Raw genomic sequence first — 22,937 nt, forward strand, 5'->3', positions numbered from 1 at the left:
GCATGAGTCCAACTGAACCACACTCCCTGGGGCTGGAGGCTTATGGGCAGCTCGTTATTCCCAGCTGAGAGCGAGCCCAGCCAGCCGGGTGCAATCCTGCAAACAGCCCACAGCTGGCTCAGGGACACCTCACTCATCAGAGCTCATTTCCCCCAGCTGAGAGAGAGTTGAGCCAAAAAACCTGGCACTGCCAGTCACATAATTCCAGCTCTTAAATAATATAACAACTGCTTCTGGTAGAACAAAAGCTGTTTTTATTTGTTTCCTAAAATTTAAGAAAATAATAATTAACTGAGGCAACTGCTTGGATGATAGAATCTATGCTCCTGATACAGTGATAGAGCTTTGCTAGACATTTAAGATAGATGAGTTGTAACCACCCTTTCCTCCCTCCCCCCTCACCACATGTCCATTTTTACCTTGTCCTTTGCTTCTCTTCACTGTTTTCTTCTACCTTTCTCCTTGCGTTTCCCAGGGTTGCAATAGGGTGTAGATTATTTTGGAAGGTTTCCAACAGTATCCCCCCAGATTTGGTGCATTTAGTTCTTTGTCACTATTTAGCTGCTCATAACATAAGTTCCACTCGGCAAAGCAAACTAAAATAAAGTCAAATAAAAGGGTCTGAGCACTGTGGTTGCTGCACCTTGGTTTCCTTTGAAAGGAAGGCTGTTTGCCACCAAGCTAGCAACTTGTAACCTCTCTTAGAGAAGAGATATGCCTAAACTTGAACAGGTTTTAAAATAATTTTGTTTTCTAAGCTATTTCAGCTAATAGTTTAAATTCAAATCCATGTTAAGTGCTCAAATTAATCATACTAATGTAAGTTCCTCTTTCAGGTACGTTTTCATTTCTGAGGCTCTCAAAACATTTCCCTTTCTAGAGCGAGCACTGAATACGAGTTCATAGGAAGTAGTGCTGGCAGTCCCACTGTTAAGAACCAAAGGTCCTTTTACTGGAAGGGTTGCTGGCTTACACAGGTGAGAACCTACGCCTAGGTGTTCTATCAGTAGGCTGAGAGAAAGTGAGATGTTTTGCTGAGCCTTCATCTACAGTGCAGCAGTGGCAGGTTACCAAAGCAAGGCAGGTGGTGGGAGTTTCACTTTGCAAGCCAAGTATCACACACATGTAGTTGTAACTCAGCATTAAAACATTCTATCAAGCTTCAACTCTGAAATTAAAAGCACAATTATTCTATATTCTTTCCATTGCGATAGAAAAAACATGACATATTACTGAGAAATAATAGCAATGCATCCTTCAGATTGCAAGCAGATTGCAAGCAAATAGAAGAAACTGAGTCACATTTTTGTATGAAAATATACTTATCTCTAGACTAATGGATAAATAGAACAAGACGCACTACAAGTGCTGTGCCACAGATGTCACTTTCGCAGAAGTTCATCAGCAAAAGAGCGAGATAAAAGGAAGGTATAGGCACTCAATTTCCATTTCTTGTACAGTCATCTTTGCAATGTAAACATCCCGGAGGATCTGGAATATTTGGGATCAGGCATTGTTCTTCTTTTTGAGCACACTAAGAGGGAAGTTCTGTTTGAACATCAAGGGTGCAGCTCGGTCTTCAAAGCTTTCAGGAATTTCTGCATTTTTTTTCCTACTTGCCAGCTACTAAAAGGGATGGATCAGATCTGCAGGTGGCGTAAACAAGCATAGTTCTGTGAGGGCTTTGAGCTTGTACCCATTTACACAGCATGGAAATTACACTTCTCACTTCATCTGTGAATAACTGTGCATATATATATATATATATATATACATATATATATATGCAAGTGGATGGTGGATACATACTATATAGAAAATATATGCTTTGATCTGTCAAAATAAAGATATATATTTGAAAAAGGAGATAGAACGTGGAAATTATACACTCTGCATTTACTTTCAGAACTGAAAGTTAAGGGAAAGAAACATTGTTTATGCCCAGGGAGAACCTGCTGATTTGTTCATAATAACCTAAAACCAAACCACCACATGGAAGATTTAACAGCTCTCTGCTATGGTTGAGAGGCCCAGGCTATGACTTGCTAACTTTTATATAAATAATTACTAGGCAGTGCCCAGCCATCATGGATTGCTAGTTTAACAGCCTAGACCCTGGTGCAGCAAAGCACTTTTATTGGCTACCTTAAAGCAACTGAATAGTCCCCTGGAGTTTGGCAAGCTTACTCACCTGCTCAAAATTAACCATATATTTAGTCTGGTGCCTGCATTAAGCTCTATCGGTAATCAGCAAGGCACTTCAACCTGTGCATAAAGCAGCTGCTTCTATAGGGCTTACACACATGCTTAAATACTTCTCTGAGTGAGGACAGCGTGGTTTGATGCTGCAAGATCCTGATCGTCTTAGATGTAATCCTGCAGAGCTTTTAAACTAGTCTTTCGTAGTCTGTGCATAAAAACCAATCAGATCTAGCATTGTTTATAAGTTAAATCACGCTTCTAAGCATTACAGCATGTGGTAAGACTGGGCCAGGAGAAGAATGTTGAATATGGAGAATGCTAATTTCCCAAATATACTACGTTTACAATTTGTTCCACAAACGCAGTTCAGTTTGAATTATTCAGCACTGTGGTTTAGACTACAACGTGAAAAAAGACTTGATATACTTTGTGAATGCAGTGATGCCTCAACCAAAGCAGCATTCCAGCTCCCTGTTCCGAGCCTTGCATGTTCAGACAGCCCCTGGTGAACTTATTTACTACATCATGGGCAGCAGCAGCTGTGCTGCTGTGCACTGGGGGCTCACCATGGCTCTTTGTTGTCCAGAGGAGAGGCTGTGGCCAAGCAGCTCAGGGGATGCTAGGAATGAGGGTGATCACCAAGCACCTGCTCCAACCAAGCCCTAGCTTGTATGCTTGCAGCTATGCATCTCCTTGCACCTCTTCAGAAATCTTAAATTGGGAATAATAAAAAAAAAAAGAGAGATTTTTTTCCAACGCAAACAGTTGCGTGCTTTCTTCTTAGCGTCTTTGCAGATAGCTAGGAGTGCATGGCCTTCTTGCTCAGCTCATTCTGCTATAACTAACTGGTGCCTGTGCATGGAAGGTAGAAAAGTCAAGGGGAGAAATGTCTCCTGTGGCCAGAAGGTTGTTAGGAGAATAGGATAAAAAAAATACAACAAAAGAAGGAGGAAAAAAATCCCAGGCTTGTGTGGGCCAAGTGTCTAAACGGGATAAACCCTGTCAGCTGACTACAGCGTAACTCATTATAATTAGCTTGTGGCAAATAGCGCCATTTGTGCCAGGCTGCAAAACTGTGCTGTGTTCCTGAGGAACCACACTGACAGCAGAAACAAATGAATCCCTGCAAGAGTCCTCCTTCTGGAAGCTCACCATCAACACCCCTCATTTAAACTGCGTGCTGGGTGTCCTCTCAGACTGCTTTTATACCCTAGCTTGATTTTTTTCCCCCTACTGCTTGAAATATAAATGTAAAAAATTGGGGACTTTTATCTCATAAATACACCTGTTGATCAATAATTCAAATCAAATTGGGAGCAATCAATGAAATATTTACTTATCCAAAAGCCTGACCTAGATTGCCTGTTGATTTTCTGGGGACGGGACTGCATTTTTCCCTCTGTTCAAACACAGTCTTTCACTTTAATGTTGGCTGTGATTTTGCTGCACCGAGACCTACAGCCTTTTCCAAATAGCAGTGTTCTAATTAAGTGGAGAAATCCAGCTACAGAAGGAACTTGCAACCTAGCTATAGGGATATGAGAAGGTATTAAATTATCCCAATTCTGGGAGCTATTGATTGTCCATTAGCAACAGTGGGCAAAGGGGGAATCAGTTATCTTGAGCATTAGAACTACTATTTGGGAATGAAACAGCGTGTTTTGGTTTTGCCTTTTTTTTTTTTTTTTTTGTCATATGAAATGGCACTGGTAACATTTGCAGAATAAGACATTAAATTAGCTATACCTGTTGCTTTATCTTTGTCCTTTGATTGTGTTTCACAGATGAAGAAAAACCCAAAACATTTTAATGGCCACTTCTACCAGTATTATAGGCATGGCCATTAACATTTTTCTCTTTGTATAATCAGTGAGAAGAAAAAGCAGAGTTGTGCTTGTAGTCATGAGCTTAGCCTTGTCATTCAGAGATATAACTTCAGCTGCAAGCGTTACATCCATTATGCAGCAAATTCCTTGAAATCTTAAAAGAAAGGAACAGAACCAAGAGGGCACAGCCACTGCACTGCCATTACCTCCTGCCTGCTCAAGCTCTCCCTTCTCTCAGTCCTTTCAGCCACTGGTTACTCTCCTTTTGTATTCGTCTACGTAAGACAAAAAAAGAGCTGATCAGTTTTTTCTTAAGAGCTTTACCCATAACCAGAAACTTGTTTCTTATCAAAGCATTTATATATATGAAATATATACGCTATATGGCATATATATTTTATATAGACATATAACAAAACATTGATTAAATAAGAAGAGCCACACAGCACGGTACACATGTAAAAACATAATTCCATAATCCTGTGCTTAAACTTAAGATCTGCGTGGATGTCTAAATCCTTGTTGGAAAGCAAGAGTTCATCTTCATCACTTGTTGGGTTTTAGCTGTAATTCAGGTTTAAAACATTTGCTACTGCTATTCTAATACCAGGTGTTAAACTCTCCAAATGAATTGCCAACAATAGAATTCTAGGGAAAGGAGAGGTCTGAGCATGGTGAACTTTCCTGTCAAGAAATGGATAAAATTGGCTCTGAAAACAAAAAGAACAGTAAGGGAATACATGTTGAAATCCACAGGAAAAATAACGTACGTCCCTCAGTCCCAGAAACTGGTCTTCTTTGGCACTTGAGAACGATCACAAGTAGTTTGCCTTTTTATTCATATAGAACAAAATTTACAAAGTCATTCATACATTTTTGGTTTTTTTTTTCTTTTGTTTTTTACTGACTTCGAAAATTGGGAATATTCAAAATACACTTTTACCCCACTTCATTCTTTCATTATTTACACTTATATACAAGAAAAATGTAAGAGTTTCTTTGCTGTTTTTTTTTTTTTTCTGTTTTGTTTTAAATTTTGTATTAAAAAGCTCTGCTGGTTGTGTTACTGTTTGTTTTCATCAAATGGATGTTCCATGAGAGGGCTCCATTGCTTCTGGAATGACTCCCCCCGGCACAGACTGAAATGACATAGGGATTGGGGTTTTCACGGGGCTCTGACGAAATAGTCCTCCATTTGGCGACCTGTGTTTACACTGTATGGAGGGCATGGTGGCCGAGCTGCTCAGGGGCAGCGGCAGGTTGCTGCCAGAGGCAGCTGTGAGTGTCCTGCTGGCACCATGAGTTGTCTGTTCTGGTAAAAAGGTGGTGACAGAAAGTTGCGTGTTCTGGTATTCGCGTACCGGCTCCAGGGTCTGAGCTGGCTGCATGCCACCGATCTCCAAGGCTGAGATCTCGATGGACGCCGGAGAGATCTGCTTGTGGGCTATGTCTTCATCGATTAAACTGTTCATGCGTCTGTGGACCTGCTCCAGGTTCACTTCTTTATCCTAGTGAGGAAGAGAACAGAACAATCACTCCAAACGCAACCACCTCTTGTGTCCCACCCCTCACCCTCCTCTGTGCGATGGGAATTGGTGTTTACTTATTAGATTGCTTTGATGTCATCTGTGCCTATGCAAAACCTCGAGGTTTGCCTAGTGCCTCCAACTGAGAACACGTGAAGAAAACGCCAGCTCAGTTTCAACATGCAAAACCCACTGATGCTCTCAATGTGAAACTCCCTGAAGGTAAAATGATGTCTGTGGTTCAGCCAACACATCTTGTAGGCCCAGTACAGCTCAGCACTCTCACATAGCTGCAGCGCGCCTTCTGAAGATTACAGCACTGTAATACTGTGCACAGCCTTGCTGGCTCCAGAATATTTGCTTCATGTGCCAAAATCTACTGGCCAGGAGTTATGGTGGTGAAGAAACTTTCCCTAACCAGCATAGAGTACTCTGTCACCTACCTGGCAAGACCCATGGACCTTCCAGAATGAAACTAAGACGGAGACCTGCTCCTGGAGCCCTGGCAGGGGAGCATTCATTTGTGAGCTGAACAGCTGTGGGATCAACTGCAAGCTGTCTGTCCCTTTGGCATCTCATCTGGTAAAAGTTTACATCTGTTCTCAGTGCTTGGGAAAGCAGCCCCAGTCTTTAGGAAATGCATCACAGTCCTTGAGAAGGCTCCCAGAGTGGTCTTGTCAAGGGACTTTTGGTACCAACCGCCAGCATTTTAGCTTCCCAGAGGAAACAATGCCAAAAAAGTTGTCTTTCAAACTTGAAGTAGCAAAGACCTACAATGGGCTTTTATCACCTCAGTGTGGCATGCAGGATGTCCCAAATGGAAAACAACCAAACTGGCAGAGTAAAGCCAACCACCTGGGATGTTATATGACTAAATTTTAATAGCTAGCGGTCTATAAAATAAAAAGGTATTATATCATTTCTCTATGTTTCACAAAGCACAGCTGTGCAGATACAGCTCTTTGATGCAAATGTAACATACCACAGACTAGCAGCAAAGTATCTATAAAAGCCCAACAGTCCTGGAACTGAAGGCATCCTCTGGTCTGACAAACTACATGATGCTCCCAGAGAAAGCCCAGGCTAGGGAATGGGACTACTGAATGGGTTCCAGTAATCCCTGACTGCCCATAGCTCAACATGTTCCTAGCTGGTTAAACACAACACCAGTCGCCTTAAAGAAGCTCTTGTTCATGCCAAAAGCTAGGCTCTGGCAGTTGAGAAGCATGAAAAGTCAGTGCCAGCCATCCCACATGATCTTTTACCATTATGTTTCAGGTGGGGCACAGTGAATGATAATATTATTCTGATGTCATCCACTGCTATGCAACTTTACCTTAAATTGACAATCAAGTCAACTCCAAAGCCCTTGATTCAAGCCAGTGTCAAATATAGATTTGATTGTAGCCTTATGATTTAAAACCACTTCTGTGTTTTTCAAGAACCATTGGATTTGCTGATCTCTGTATGGATTTGGAAACGAATTAGTGTAACATGAACCCAAACCTCTGAGCTTATGCTAAGTCTCCAATGAGTTCAGCTGGAGTACAATTGTTCAACAATTACACAGCTGAGCAGCAGTTTGCACCTTCCTTCTTAATCAGTGGAAAAATGATCCTGATTTCAGTTACATAAAAAAACGACCAAACCCCCAGTGCTGCTCTCTGGGACTCTGGGGATATTATCTTCCTCACCAGAGAAATAGATAGAAGCTTTTTTTTTTTTTTTTTTCCCTTAACACTGTTTTTCCAGATAGATTCTCTAATCAAATAATTTTGAGTTAGAGAAAATCAATGGAAGATAAAAAAAAAAATAAATATTTATGGCAGAAAGGGACCAGACAATACTTGATCAGATAGCTGCTGCAGCTGCAGCAAGTCTTCGCCAACCTGACACATCAGGCTCCTTATCCTCTAAGTCTGACAGTGCTCTAAGCTGACCATAAAATCCACTGCGAGGAAAATTAAGCATTTGTGATATAATGGCCAGAGCACATGCATTTAATTTCAGAATTTATATAGCTCTGTTTCTTGAAATAAAACTGTACTGGTTGTAAGTGCAGGAGGTGTTCTTAGCATTATCCTCAGCTGAGAGGAAGGGCTCAACCTCTCTGGGCAGCTTCATTTTGTATGGCGTCTGGCTGTGCACTTCTGTATTTCCCTCATCTGTCTGCCAATGAACGATTGCAGTGAAGTTCTGCTTATCTGCAAAGTTCAGCTACTGTAGTGTCTGATGGCATCTGTGCCTAAGGAAGCTAACTCCCCAAGGCCCAGTAAGCGATGCTTCTTTAGGTACCCTGCACTATATGTCCTTTTCCCCAAAACCCTGCTTGCTTGTATTTAGACTCCTAGGTTAGCACTTCAGTTATCTGGGACCCACACTCTTGCCAATACTCTACTACAAGAAAAGCAAATGTAGAGTACTCAGATAGAAGCTGAGCAAAGACAAGAGGAAAAATATTTCCCAAATAAAGCTTTGGAGAAATGTTCATGACTCATTTGCATTTTTATGAGCTTTTATCTAATGCTTTCTTCAGATCATTTCAAGTGAAAATATACATCAACATCTTATATTTGTATTTTTTGATTGCAAGCACATCCCTAGTGCATTCCATCCTGTTTTGCTATGGGAATAAAAATAATGCAACAGGGATAACTAGCCAAGCCAGAGAGAACAGTACAGTACCAATACTTGCAACACACAGCTATTAACTGTTTGCTAAGGAAAAACACACTGGTGATGGAAGCATACTTCTAATTTGGAGCATCTGTGCACAACAGATCATAAAATTCAAAGAATTCATCCTTGTTATAACATGTAGCTCTTTCAAGATGTAAACATAAAGAGCCACCGATGGGATGATCCTACTAGATATCTCCTAGTTCAGACGAGAGGGGATATTAATGACCATGCTGTTGGGGAGGTGCCCCTCCACTAGTCTAAGAGGACTGCTGTCCCTTCCTCCCTGTGCACAGTGCAGCCCTGGAACAGCATTGTTCATAAACTGTGCGATTGCAGCTGCTTATGTTTCACAGTACAAACATGTGTTTAACCATGCATAACATTTTGCTATCAAGGAAAGGAAAATCGTAATTCCTGCACACAAGCAAAACTTTTGATCTACTACAAAATGCTTTATAATTAAGAAGAGAAGTAAATGCTTGGGATTTTACTAGGAGGTAGGTAAGGGGGGGATTTCATTTGCCTGTTTCTAACTCTTTATTCAGCGAGGACAACTCTCTGGCCTTTTTAAGATAAGAGAAAAAAATAAATAAAAGCTTCAAAAAGCCCAGAAGTTCACATTATTCCTTCTTTCTGTTGCTAAAATAAGATGTTTGCAAAGGTTAAGGAAAACAACTCTCTCTCTTAGGATTAATAAAAACACATTATAAAGGTTCTTCATTTTCCTTTGCCTTATCAGATGAAGAGCAGCTAAATGACCAAATGTCAAGCTTTGTATGAAACTATCGTAATGTTCAATGAATGATTTTTCAAATGCTTTAAAACAAAAACTATCCAAGATAAAGATTAGAACCACGTGAAAAGATTAGTTTGTCCTTACATACTAGAAGGCTGCTTTGAATCCTGGGATTTCCAGAGCAGAAGTGTTGTGAGTGCTTTATTTGACAAGAGAAGCTTGCAGAATTTGTAAATTCTGTAAAGCTCATCTTTCTTTTTCCTTTATTGATCTCCTAGAAAATTCAATAACAAAACATATGCTACGGAAAAGTAACAAGATAAATGGAAAGGGTTAAGAAGTAATATAAGCCAAACAAACAAATCTTAAAAGTTATGACACACTGCTCCCTTGTCAGCTCAGTGTTCTTCTCTATTTTCAGCTCTGTAATTCTCATTGAGTATGAGACATTTGCTATCATTTTAAGCCTTTTGCTGGCATTTTTTCCTCATTTCCTGAAACTTTGTGATCTTAATTCTGAAATGGTAATGTAGCACTGCAAAAGACTTCCCAACTTTCAGATGCTGTAACCGTTCTCTATTTCTGTATTTCTCCATGGCAAAATTAACAAATCAAAATTGCTAAATTAATATAAATTAGCAAATTGAGGCTTGGAGCTGGTGAACAGCAGAAGAGCTGGCTCTGGCAGCTGGATGGGAAGAGCTGCAGCCATAGGGGGGTACGTGTGCCCATTTTCCAGCACAGAGCCTTCTGTGGCCCAAAGGCAGCCCCTTGCTGCTTCTCATCACAAATGCTTCTGGCTTCAGCTTGTTCTCTTTCAGAGATGAATGAATGAGCTCCAAACTTCATACTTCAGTGTCTGAGGCAGACACATTAATGAAGGTTCCTTCTCTTTCTTTTCTTGTACTTAATATGCAAAACTTAATTAATATTATAAATGTAACCTCGACAATGTTTCATGCCAATTCAACTTCATTTTTCACATATAGCTACACTGGATAAATGCTAATGGTTCTGCTGCCAAAAGGGGGTCAAATATTTTTCCTCTGCTGTCTTCATAATTCTATTTGCAGTATTAATGTTATGCTCCAAGTAGATAACTTAAAGAAGTTAATCGGTGAAGGGGAAAAAAATACCTCATGTGTAAGGTACATGAATGATAAACACAGGCTTATCCTTCCCACATTAAGGAAAACAGCTAACCAAACAATGCTTCTAGTCAGGAAATTATCTCATTCACAAATACCAATTGAAATGTCATTTTTTCAATGAGTTTGAGTTCTGTAAGGGCAAATGAAGGGCATGTTTCTGATACATCCTAAGGACTTGATCCTGACTGACAGGCTCAATGGTCTGTAACTGATAGCAAAAGCACACCATGGCAAGCATCTGCATGGATTTGAAGGACACTTACCTGAATTACCTAAAAACAACTAGCTCTGCACAGCCGTGACTGCAAGGAACTATGGCTCCCTGGCAGACCTAAGTTTGGCTTTATCATGCAGAGAGAAATTACAGCAATATATAAATGATGATAGAACAACTCTAAATATAATATTTTTTCTAGCTTATTTTCTGCCACTTTTTAGAATGGGCTCTGAGGAAAGTGTGTGGGCAGGCAAAATGAAGGAACATGAAACTACTTGGGAGGTTTGCAGTCAGTTAATATTGTCAAACTTAAGAGATGCTTCAGCGTTGGAGAGGAGCCACTGGACGGTGTTTTCAAGAAATTGCCTATGTCACTCCCAACACTATTAATTCAAAGGTGTTCTGTTCAGCTGCCCAGATTGCAATGGCTGGGATTTTCCAGAGGAAAGACTTCTGTTCTTTCTTGTGATTTCTACCATCTAATCACAAAGTTCAAGAGAAGCTACTTGAACAGATAAAAGTTACAAGCTGATGAAGCAGCTCCAGTAAGGTCAAATGACCAGAAAGGAAGGTTGGGTATCTGGAGAAATTTGATGTTAGAGCTACGCCAAAACTATAATAAAACAGCATCTGCACTCACACCTGCAAATGAAACTAGACTGACTACAGCAGGAAAAAAAGACTGATGGTCCTATCTCTAAATATCAAACACAAGAAGCTTGGAAAAGTAGCCAGTATGGCCAGATGATAGGCACATGCACTGAGGGGCTATGATGAATGTGCTGGTACTTCTCGATCAGATGCAGATAACTGTGCCAAGTGTTAAAACCCTGTTAATGCCATTCTTAGTAAGTCTTAGGAGATAGGCAGAAAATAATGCTTGAGGTCTTTCAGAGTACTACAGTCTTAATCATCAATCATGGAACATTGCTGTTTTGCTTGCTTCTGTCTTGAGTGAAAACATGAGGGATAATTTCTCAGTGAGAGAATGAAAGCAAAACAAGAGGTAAACGTTCATATTGCACTTTCATTCTGTGGAACAACTATTTAAGAAAGTAAAGTAGTTTTGTGAGTCGGACTGGGGTTCAAGAGTTGAGTCAAGCCCCCGCCTCAAACACACGTTCCCTCCCTCTTCTGACCTTGGCGAGTCAGGCCAGTCCCTCTCCCATCCATATCACAGAATGGCCCGAGTTGGAAGGGACCAAGGAGCAGGAATCTCCAACCCCCCCCCCCCCCCCGTCACAGGCAGGGCCACCAACCTCCACATTTAATACCAGACCAGGCTGCCCAGCCCTTGAACACCTCCAGGGGCGGGGCATCCACAGCCTCCCTGGGCAAACATATCACATCTCTTAAAACACATGCATGCGTTGAATACACAAGCATCAGTGGCCATGTGAGACAGAGGGCGCACATGTACCAAGTAACTCAGGAAGGAAGTCTCTTGGACACTTCCATGAACAAACAGGCAAACTGCAAAACTGAAAAACAAAGCAGAGAAATAAACCCAAAACAGGCAGGTTTCCCCACTCAGGCACCCACAGGCTTCTTAGCTCAGCAGCAAAACCAACAGCTCTGCCCAGCTCCCAGCTTCTGCCTGGGGAGGTTCAGACATCACTCATTCACACATTTAGCTTGTTAGGGGGAAATGAAGAAATAGCAGCTCTGCATTTGTTTAAGAAAATACTTCTTTTGAAATGCTGTATTCACACTGGGTCATTATCATTGCTTTCAGCTGCAGCTACAGCATATGTAGAAATATAGTTTTAATTTATTCCAGGAGGCTCTGGCAGAGTGGCAAAACCAGACAAAATTGGCTTGTTCAAGAAGAAAAAGCAGCGAAGATATAAGTAATAGATGTGCTCCAAAACAATGACAACACAGTATGGTATTATATCAGAACAAATAGCCCATTTTAGATACAAATCTGTTTGCCACGCTCATTATTTTTAGAGATTCCACAGTCGACAACACAGTGAAATACAGACAGATGTGTAAACAGATGTAGCGATGATGTATGTTTGCTGTCATTAATTCAACACAGGCAACTGACCTAGTCAAACAGCAGTTAATGTTACATAAAATTTGCTGAGTGGTTTCTGAGTGTACTCTACTAGATGCTGGTTTGACCATAACGATATCTTTCTAGAAATAAACACAGATGCATCTCTAGAGTATACTTGAAAACCCCTTTTATAAACAGGCCCAATTCTGCAGTCAAACGTCTGCTCTTATAAGTAGAAACAATACCATGTATTTTAGATTAGCAATTAAGTAAGCCATTATCCATAAAACAGCTGTTAAAAGAATGCATTGAGACTGACACTGGTTGAGGTCCAGTAGACCATTATCCAACTGAAAGGATAAAAGAAATGAGAGAGTTTTGCAATATATTAATTTAAATCGATGTGTAATCACCTTTAAAGAAATAAAACATCATTAAAATCTATATAGAAGAGACCACCTTATTCACTAGGAGGTGCTCCTTTTCACCAGAGAGCAGAAATTGTGTTAAGAGAAAGTAATATTTTTTTCCCTTTATAAGGGAAAGTAAATCTGAAAAAAAGTAAGAAATAAAGGAATACTGAAAAGTTTATATCAATGTGATAGGAATATATTTTAGATACATTGCCAAACTCCATTCTCACCTTCTCACATTCAGAAAAAACCTATAACTGGTAAAAGAAACTATTACCAAAACCTGAAAGACCAATGAAGTGGCAGTGACTTGCTACAGAACTGTTGCAGCATCAAGGCATTTCAACAAGTAGTCCACATCTTCTCACACTCACCTTTTTCCCCTTGATTAGGGTGGCTTTATTTAACCTGAAGTCACGTCTAGCCAGGGTTCTAATTCTGAAGATGGCCATGACTGTCCCATAGTCTGTGCCAGGAGGAGAGTTAGTTCCCCACCGGGCCATTGAAACAGATGACGCACACCAATTTAAATTAGCTAAATATCTGTCTTTTTTTTTTTTTTTTTTTTCTCTCTCTTCAACTACAACTTCATGATACATCACTGTAAACAAATATGCAGGCAACAGTACTGATGGGATATCTATTGCAAATTAGGTGATGACAGGCAGACCCACAGTCTCTTGCAGTGACCTACTCCCGCATTCATTGTACCCCATGAACTAAGTGCAATCACAAAGAAATATTGGGTAGTCCTCACAACCAACAGCATACTCAAACCTAGAAGGTAAGAGGCTGTGGTAGCATCCTCATTTCTTAGTACAGAAGGAGACATTCAACATCATGCTGGAGTATTCAAGCTTTAAAATCCTTACCAGCCTCAGTTCACAAGCAGTAGATTCAACTACAAAGAAAGTGAGTGACTGGTTCACATTAAACAGATGTTTCCACAGTTTTCATGAAGTTAAAAATACATGGATAGTAAGAGTGCATAGAAACATTTTTCAAAACAAGCAGCAAAATGCAGTACTGAATGAATGCTGTTGGACAAGCATGCCAATGTCTCTCAAAAGGAATATTTTTAGGAGAAAGGAGAACTTGCACAAAGGGAAACCTTTACTGTGTACACACTACCTATGCTATGGTTACAGGCATTTACAGCAACACAAAGATTAGGTCAAAGGGAACTTTTCAGGGAGAGGTTGAGGTGGGGAGAAAACTAGCAAGGATTCATCGGTGCAGGCATTTTCAACAACAAACCAATTATCTGTATATTATAAATTCTCACCATGCTTCTGAGGCCCAGCCTCACATCATTGGCCATCTCCAGACAGAAAGGGAAAAGAAGATGTGGGGAGACAAAAAAGGATCAAAACAGTGAGGCTAACAGTATATTTAGTATTTCACACTTTTTAGAAAACATATACTAATTACACTTCTGGTTTGAAATAGCCAATTCTAGCCACTGCAACCAAATAGGATGATCCTTGAAGATGGTGGTGGTTTCAGAATTGAACTACAACATCTAAGATAACCCTATGAGGCGACAGATTATTCTTCTACAAACTAAAGATTAATTTCACCAAAGTTTTGTTCCAAAACTCACTAAAAATTAATGTCATTCTTTACATTATTTTACACAGCTTTTAAATCCTAAATTATTGTAGAGCTCATAAAGGATGTAACTTTTCACCCCACTACTACCCTTTACCGGAGTGATTTACTCTACTGGACCATCAGCATAACAGATTGTTCTATCACCATCCTTCTTCACCTCACAGCCTAAACTTAGAGATTTCCACTTTTCATATCAAAAGTACACAAGAGAGCTGGCAGAGGAGACACAAAGAGTTGCTCATACAACCCATTTGATTCCCAGCAATAGCTGCCTTGCAAAAACTCTCCTCTCCACTTCAGCTTTGAGAAAGCCTTAGAAAACTATTACTCCTGATATCTACCCATAAGTATTTCATTTAAAATTTAACTTTTTGGAGATTTCTGCATCCGCATTCAGGGCAGTATTTTGGAAACTGCACAAGATCCTATTTCTACATGAGAAAAGAAAGGAACAAATCATGAGATAGCTCAGCAAACTGAAATTTAATTTCAATAGATAAGTAGATTTAGAAGTTGCCTGTTATTATGGCATGGAAAGTTAATAGTACTAGCATTTTTCTTCTTCAGCAAGAAGCCAATACCCTTTAAAAGAGGCTGTTCAGGTTTGTAACACGCTACCTATCTGCTCTAAGCAACTCTTGTGACACAAAAAATAAAGACTTCTTCAGCAAGTCATTTCAGTGCACACATAATGTCCAGCTTTAGATGTCTGTAGGTTTCAAAGCAACTGAATTTAATCCTACACCGAAAGTGAATGGAAGTGTGTGCTCAGTGTGATCAGGATCAAACTCTCACTTAATTTTATGTATATACTTAAAATCCCTAGCTGAATCAAGGCCCAGGTCCCTTTAAAAACCACTTAAAAAAAAAAAAACAATGGCAGAACAAACTCATAAATTAAAAAAAATCACATTTTATATAGTAGTGTTTTGGTTTTTTTTTTATTTTAAACTTTTACTGACTTCGTTATTACTGAACATTCAACATCCCCTCAAGAAGCCAACTTTCAAATACCACCATAGGCTGAGATAAAATATACAAACATTAGCTTTGTAAACATTGTGTGAAGGATCTAAAAAGGATCTGACACATTAAGGTTCCAATTCAGTAAAATACATAAGCTCATGCCAAGCACATGAGTAACCCCTGAAGTTGTCTAGGATAGGTCATGTAATGCAACATAAGCAAATACCTAAGTTCATTACCAAACTGGAACTTTAAACAGGTTGTTTCTGAGTTTTCTGCATGGCAATATTCATTTTTTAAACTTCTTTCTCTTCAGTTTTTCCTTTTTTTTCCCCCCTAAGGTTTATGCTGAGAAAATCCGGATCGTATCCCTAAGAATCTTGTTGGCAGTGCTTTCTAATATGACTGAAAGAAAAATTAAAGCAAACACAAAAATCCCTTTCTTGCACCTATGGAAATATGCTAGAACCAAGTGAATGCATGAATACTGCTTTAAGTATCAGAAGCCTGGATCCAATGTCCTTGATCATTGGGGTGACATGTCAATCCTAATTCCCTGCAACCTTGACCTAGATCTATGGTGATCAATAGCAAGACATTATTGATTGCACTGGATTCCAGACGAGCATACTGCCTGCGACCAGATATTACAGAATATCTACTTCACCATTAGGGGCCTCTAAGGAGAAAATCTTGTTTCTTCACTCACATAAAAAGATAACACTGAGTTAGTTAAAAAGCTCTTTCAACTGTCATCAATTTCAGTACATGGTAATTTATTTACCCTCTTCTTTTTGTTCTCTGATGCTTCCAGCTTGTACTCTGTCATAAAGTAACGTTAAACTTTTGCATTCTGTAATGACCAATTCCTAACACTACTTTGCTGAACTAAAACTGCCAGTTAAATGAAAATCTTCAACCTTTTATATTTGAAGTTAGTTAGAAACTAAACTCCTAGATGGCATTAAAATGCATTATTTTGCCAGTGTTTGCATTATTTATTTTCCCCAAAAAACTTTATTTATTCTTAGAAAAGTAGAATACAATACAGTGGTACAAACAAATGATCATTTATATGCAATTTAGCAAAAAATGTACAAAGATTTCAGACATGCCATAAAAATACAGAAAAAAATAATTTAAAAAAGAGATAAAATTTAGAGGACATGCAGTGAAGAAAATAAAACATCAGTTTGATGGCCGCATGTTTCCTTTCACTCTCAAAAGGAACCATCCCAGTGGTAATCAAATTGTCAGGTAAAAAGATAACAACACAAAAGAGACGATGTAAATGAAATGACAGGGAAGACAAGGATAGTGAAAATAATGGTGAAAGCATAAGACTTTAATAATTCAAACCAACATTGCTGGCACCATGCTGAAGGTATAGAAGCCCTAATCGCTGTGGAAGAACGGTAGGTGAATGTGGTGCAGATCTCAGTTCTTAGCAGTGACAAATTCTGACCCACTGGACTCATATCTGTCCGCTCACATTTCCATTTCTGAGGTACTCTGGGTTTCATTTTCTTCTAATGCCAGAGAAGAGTTCTAGTGGGTAATTCTTAAGAGCGCTAAAGCAGGAAGTAGGGATTTTTGAGGTAGGCTGGAATTTGCGTATCATCAAACATGGAAACAGGGGAACTTAAGGCAGATCATGTAAGGCATCCTTGGCAAAAGATACAGACTTACTTTCTTTTACTTTCTTTCATCCTGAATGCTGGTATTTGTTGTAATTTTCAGGGTAATTTTTGCTACCTCTTGCTATAATATAGTGCTAGGAAGTATTGCAGAGTATAGACAGAAGTAACAGAAGCAACAGAAAGTTAAGAAATCACAAACTAAGCTGCAAAGACTGTGATTGTTAATGAATTATAAACTAGACACAGATTATGGGGAAATGGCTAGTAACAGCTCAGCATGTGGAAAACAATGCTAAATCCCCTTATGCAGTTAAAAAAATAATCTGCATGCACTACAAAATCGTGAACATGCTGGGTACAGTTGCTGAAACACATTGCTAGGAGCAGCACAGTCTGGAGAAAAATACACTTCTGATTTATAACATATATTAATCAGAAATAAGAAAGAATCAAAGCAAGAATTTATTGAGATGATTCTAACATCATCTGTCAAGACCTGTAATAACAATAAGTGAATCAAGCTCGTCCTTCACAGAAGATACAACAAGTATCAGTTCCCAGCAATTATCTCATATTACATCTCTAAGTGATTTTATTTGACAAAAGGTGATCTACTGATTTGTTTTTTAGCGAATACACCTTGTGAAAAGTGAGAAAGTCAGCTTTTTACATTTTTATTGATTTGGAGTATATTATGTGGATGAATAAGAAGTGATATCTTAATAGGCCTGAAGAGATCTCTGAAGGGGAAGAGTAGATTCCAATGAGACATAGCTGATAAAGCACAAAGGAGCACAAAGGATGCTGCTGAGTCCATTGCAGGAAGCAGCTGTACCAGACTGTAACAACAAGGAAACTTTGAAAACTGTCCTTCAGTCATAAAAGTCATATTTTTCTGGAATAAAAGATAGGAAGAATCTGATGATGTCATGAAGCCCTTGGTAGTTAAATGATCCACATTACATAAGAGTTTACCAAGATCATGAAATAAAAGCATGGGAACAAAAGATACAGAAATATGGAGATAAATACTGAAAGTTTGACATTTTATGCCACTGGATTTCAGTAATTTCATGGGATTGCTCAGCTATTCAAAAGGGGCAAAGATTCCAAAATGAATATTAATTTTCACTCTTCTTTTTACAATTCCCCAAATCTCTGAAGCTGATCATAGTTGAAGGATTAGGTATCAGTATTGCAGGCTGAGTAGCAGTTTTGTCAATTCAAGATTTTAACATGAAGAGATAAATGTATGAGCTGACTACATTTCACAGTGAGCGTAGAATGGCTGGGCATTTGTAGCAATTAGGAGAAGCTGATTATAAACTCTAGAAAATCCAATTTAAAAAAGATGACCAAAAGTAAATTTCCCAGAAGCAGAAATTATAAGAATGTTTAGACATTACCAAATATGTTTTCAACTGTAATGCATTACAAACTTGAGCTCAAATAGATGAACCTGGTATGGTCCTGCAGCTGTACAATTTTCCTGATGTTGTTGAAGTTTCTTTTGTTTTCTTTCTTTTGTTAATCTGAATTGATAAGGAAGCATTAGGATCACATTAAGAATTTTAGAGAATAAATCTTTAGAAAAGGACCTGGGCATCCTGGTGGACAACAGGTTAGCTATGAGCCAGCAGTGTACCCTTGTGGCCAAGAAGGCTGACGGTTTGCTCAGGTGCAGTAAGAAGAACACGGCCAGCAGGTCAAGGTAGGTGATCCTTCCCCTCTACTCTGCCCTGGTGAAGGGTGTGTTAAGTTAAACTACCGTGTCCGGTTCTGGGCTCAACAGTTCAAAACAGACAGCGATCTCCTAGAAAGAGTCCAATGATGGGCAACAAAGATGGTAAAGTTCCACACAAATATGCAGAAGAACTTCACAGTGAGAATGAAGCAGGCTGTGCAGACAGGTTGTGGTGTCTTCTTTGGAAACATTACAGATCCCTTTGGAAGCCAACCTGTGTGACCTACTGTAGGGAATCTGTTCTATCTGGGGAGTTGGACTTAATGATCCCTAGGGGTTTCTTCCAAACCCTGAAATTCCGTGATTCGGCTTGACTGTTAAAGAAAGAAATTTCACTACTGCTTGCATGATAGAATTGGGAACTAAAGGCAATTGATTGTTCTGGGAAAATAAAGAAGTCCTTCTTTCCTGGAGGCTCATCCTAATGAACTGACTTTATGGGTAGAAAATATGTAATTTGCTTAATTTTGGAAGATGGATTTTTTTTTTTTTTTTGGTAGTGTAAAAACAGAAGAAAAAAGTAGGGGAAAAAAAAAGGAACAAAGGATTTCCAATTAGAAGTACTCTATCTGACATAGTGCTTCCTATAAAGTCTCTGACATGAAAATGATCTGCATTTGTAAAGTCCAAGTTATGGTGTCAGGGTTCAAAAAATAGTTCCCCTAGCTAACACTACGTTTTTTACACTAATTTTAATTAAGAGTTGTGATTTGTATCACACAGAGCTCCAAGCCCTTGAATACCTCAGTGGATTGGCTCCAAATGACCTCTACAAAAGCCAAAGGAATACAAAGGGGAAGAGGAAAATACAAGGACACCTTAATACCAGCTGAAAATATTTCTCCAATGCTAATGAATGTTGTCCAGGTTCTTGTGGCCACAGACTTCACACCAAACCCCAAAGGAAAAAATGACAGCCTCTAAAATGCTCTCTTTTTCTCTGGCGAACTGCACAGTTGCCCAACCCTATCATAAACCTGTCAGAGTGGTCACAAATTCATCTTCCCAATATTTCTATGTTTTTCTAGTTGGCACCAGATTAGCATGATGGTCTACCATGTGGGTCAAGCCAAAGAGAGGAACTTCTAAGGGGGCTCAGCAAGTTATATCGGCTCCTCAATCAATCCCAAAACCACTTTTCTACAATCGATGTACAAATTTCCTAGCAGTTTAAGGGTCACAGTAGCCACACTGCCTCTTTTTACTTATAATGGTGATTGCAGAGAATGCTGTTCTTTTTCTGCATGAGGTGACTACCAAAGCCTAAGTGTAATATTTGGCCGCAAGGGAATCAGCCCATTCTGTGACCTTTCACATGCTCTGCACAGGCAAAAATGGTCAGGAGAAAATCTATTTCCCCACATTTTTAGGTGATATCACAATACTCAGGTTTTTCCAAAGCTACACTGAAAAAAAAAAAAAAAAAAAAAAAGCAGAAGAAAAAGGAAATAAGCAGAATGGCTTAAGTTGGCAGCTGTTACTGAACTGAGTATCAGATGCTGGCTTTAATGTTTTATATATGATATGCATGTTGCAGCTCTGGCCATCGCTGTAGAAATGATGGATAACATGTAGTTACAGAAAAGAGATATCCCTAAATAAGCTCCTTGAAATCAAATCCACTGTTTGCTTTCAGTCCCCACAGTCCAGTTATTGCTCCTGACCTGTGTGGCTCAAACAGAGGGGTCCCTGGGGCCCTTGGATCTCCTTAAGATACATTGAAAATCCTCAAGCAATTTGCATGCCACCATCTCTTCTAAGCCGTGGTTCCTATCACCTACTGTAGTTATCAGTAACCTCCCTTTAGTTTGTCCTCACTAATACATAAAGATCTCTATTAACTAATCTACTGAAATGCAATTTTTGCAAAAATCTACTGAGAAATGCTTGCAACATTCTTCCACTACTTTATCCAAGCATATTTTATGGGCACTCTTCTCTCCAGCTCCTCTGACCTTTTCCAGAGATGCTTTTGGCCTCCTGCACTTCACTGCACCAAGCTGCCCTCTTTCGGAACCCTCTGTGATGTACAACCCTGTCTGCCCCTTATGGCATTCTTATGCTTTCCTCCTCTGCCTTCTCACATCTGTGAACCCTCATCCCTGGTGCCCTTCTGTCTGGAACACTCACTTTCTCTTTCAGCTCTAACACCTGCTTGTTCCAGGAATCCCACTGGCTGTTCCCTCTCTCGGCAGCACCCACGAAGACCAGTCTTTTCTGAGCCTGTTCATGCATGTTATGCCTGACTTTAGTTTGTACTGCTTAACCTACACCTGCTATGCTCATTCCCACACACAGGTGATGTTCCTGAGTGCAGCTTTATCATACCGGTAACTGCAGTATAGTTTGAAAGATGGAATCTTGAATGTATTTTATTGTTCATCATGAAAACTGTCAAGGAGGATGTGAGGAGCACCCTTAATCTAGAGAACAGTGGAGGGAAGGGGAAGGAGGAGGGAAATGGGAAGGGGAGAAAAGACAGTAAAGACAGGGATCTGTAGTAATCTCTGTAACGGCTAAAAAAGAGAAATGAAGGTGATAGGCATGAAGGAAATATATAAAGTCAGGAAGACAGATCCTTCCTCAGCAATGGAAACAAAGTATTTACAAGTCCTTGCAATAAAAGTGACTGATTTTTTCATCCTACCTGTATGAAACCCTGCCTTTGGGGCATATGTTCATCTCACACCAGAAAAATGCACAAGGGTGAGCCTCTGAGTGCAGAGAGAGGAAGGTGCTCCAGACTATGGCAAGACAAATGCTCTATATGTAATATTAGGACCCTTCAGTCTCCTTGCCCCTTACCCTGCCAGGCTTTCACTGTGGGAACAGAACTGTCTACTGCTATGATTTAGGCCTTGGTTACACTAACATGGATTGAATTCTACAAGGCAGCAGGGCAAAATACCACATTATTTAACCAAAGAACAATTAAACACGTATTTACATTCATACAAAAGCTTGTTTCCGTGCAAGACCGTCTACGTGTGCTTTCTCTGGCTGCTTTTGGAGTGCTGCGTTGTACAAAGTGGAGACATGCCTCCTTTAAACCGAAATCTCTCTTTTGCTATTGTATACTGCAGAGCCACAGGCAAGTGACTTTGCAGCTTTGTCCCTCAAACACGATACAGATGTTTATCACTGACACTTGATGGATGAGTTCAAATGGGAGAAGCAGGAACTCAGAGAAATGGAATCTTACTGATAAATATTTCACAGCATTGCATACTGCGACATATATCATCAGATCCCATTTGGCAGAATTGCTTACAGGTGATGTGTATGTCAATTATTGTAATACTCCTGGCAATCTGAGAAACATAGATTGTAATTGATGGGCTATGTACTATTTTCCAGCTGTAGTGCAGCTCGCTGCTATTATTTGCTTGTAACAAACATCTGTTCCAAGATGAAAGCACCTACAAATGCCTCTGCTTCAAAAATTAAAAGGGGTTAGTTTGTTAAACATTTAAGCTATGTAAACAAATACAGGTTTCATGCAAGACAGATTTGACTATGGATTGATTATTCTATCATACCATTGCTAACTATTACTACTGTGGCAAAACATTTCAAAAACAAGACATTCTCAGACGTATGTTCCTAAGTAAAATGTCACATGAAATTCAGTTTAGTCAGAGGTCCCTAGGTTTAGAAATATATCTGATTTCAAAGGAAAGGAAGCATTTAAACAGTGTCATGGCAATATGGCTTATTCAGTAATAAGTAGATGGTTTCTTTTTAATTACTCATGTACTTCATCAAACTCAGCTTAAGTCAGCCATGAAGGAAAACAACCACCAGCTGCTGGCAGCTGCCTAGCCTGTGCAAGATGGACATGGTTCTCACAGCCAGTGGATGGGGTCTTAGATCAGAGAAAACGTCACCGCAGTTGGCATAACTAGGTGCCCATGGCTGGCCTCCCTGTCACTCACAGCAGAGAGGCCAAGGGCATGTTTCTGAACTACTCTCTTACCCCTAAAGGTGGTCTCTCCAGGTCAGGGTTGAGGCACATTGGTGGGGCAATGTGGGGAAGTTTGCACTGCTGCTGCCCATGCTGTACCTGCTCTATAAATAAATAGAGGACTTTAGTCTCTAGGGCTGTCAGTTTGGCACCTTCCATGTGCACAAATGACACATTGTGCTTTTTTGTTTGTTTGTTTAGAAACAACCACCCAAAAAGTTATATGCAAAGCTTAGTATGGCGAATCAAAA

At 39.6% G+C, this 22,937-nt stretch overlaps 1 protein-coding gene across 8 annotated transcripts in view; it reads right to left on the reverse strand.

The window, feature by feature from the left end:
- Nucleotides 1-237: 237 nt before the first annotated feature.
- GRID1 (glutamate ionotropic receptor delta type subunit 1) overlaps nt 238-22,937 on the reverse strand; it is a 522,559-nt gene continuing 499,859 nt past the window's right edge. For 4 of the 8 annotated variants that reach the window (XM_025151671.3, XM_025151673.3, XM_046943243.1 and 1 more), the window contains 2 exons: nt 22,699-22,785; nt 238-5,536 (listed from right to left, as the gene is read on the reverse strand). In XM_025151671.3, coding sequence (XP_025007439.1) covers nt 5,108-5,536; nt 22,699-22,785 — 516 coding nt within the window. In that variant the 3' untranslated portion in view covers nt 238-5,107. Of the gene's footprint in view, nt 5,537-14,043; nt 14,080-15,297; nt 22,791-22,937 lie in introns of those variants that run through there. The other 4 variants (XM_015288029.4, XM_004941944.5, XM_426488.7 and 1 more) reach the window with 4 other exon arrangements.

Source organism: Gallus gallus, chromosome 6, assembly GCF_016699485.2.
Source record: "Gallus gallus isolate bGalGal1 chromosome 6, bGalGal1.mat.broiler.GRCg7b, whole genome shotgun sequence".
NCBI lineage: Eukaryota > Metazoa > Chordata > Aves > Galliformes > Phasianidae > Gallus > Gallus gallus.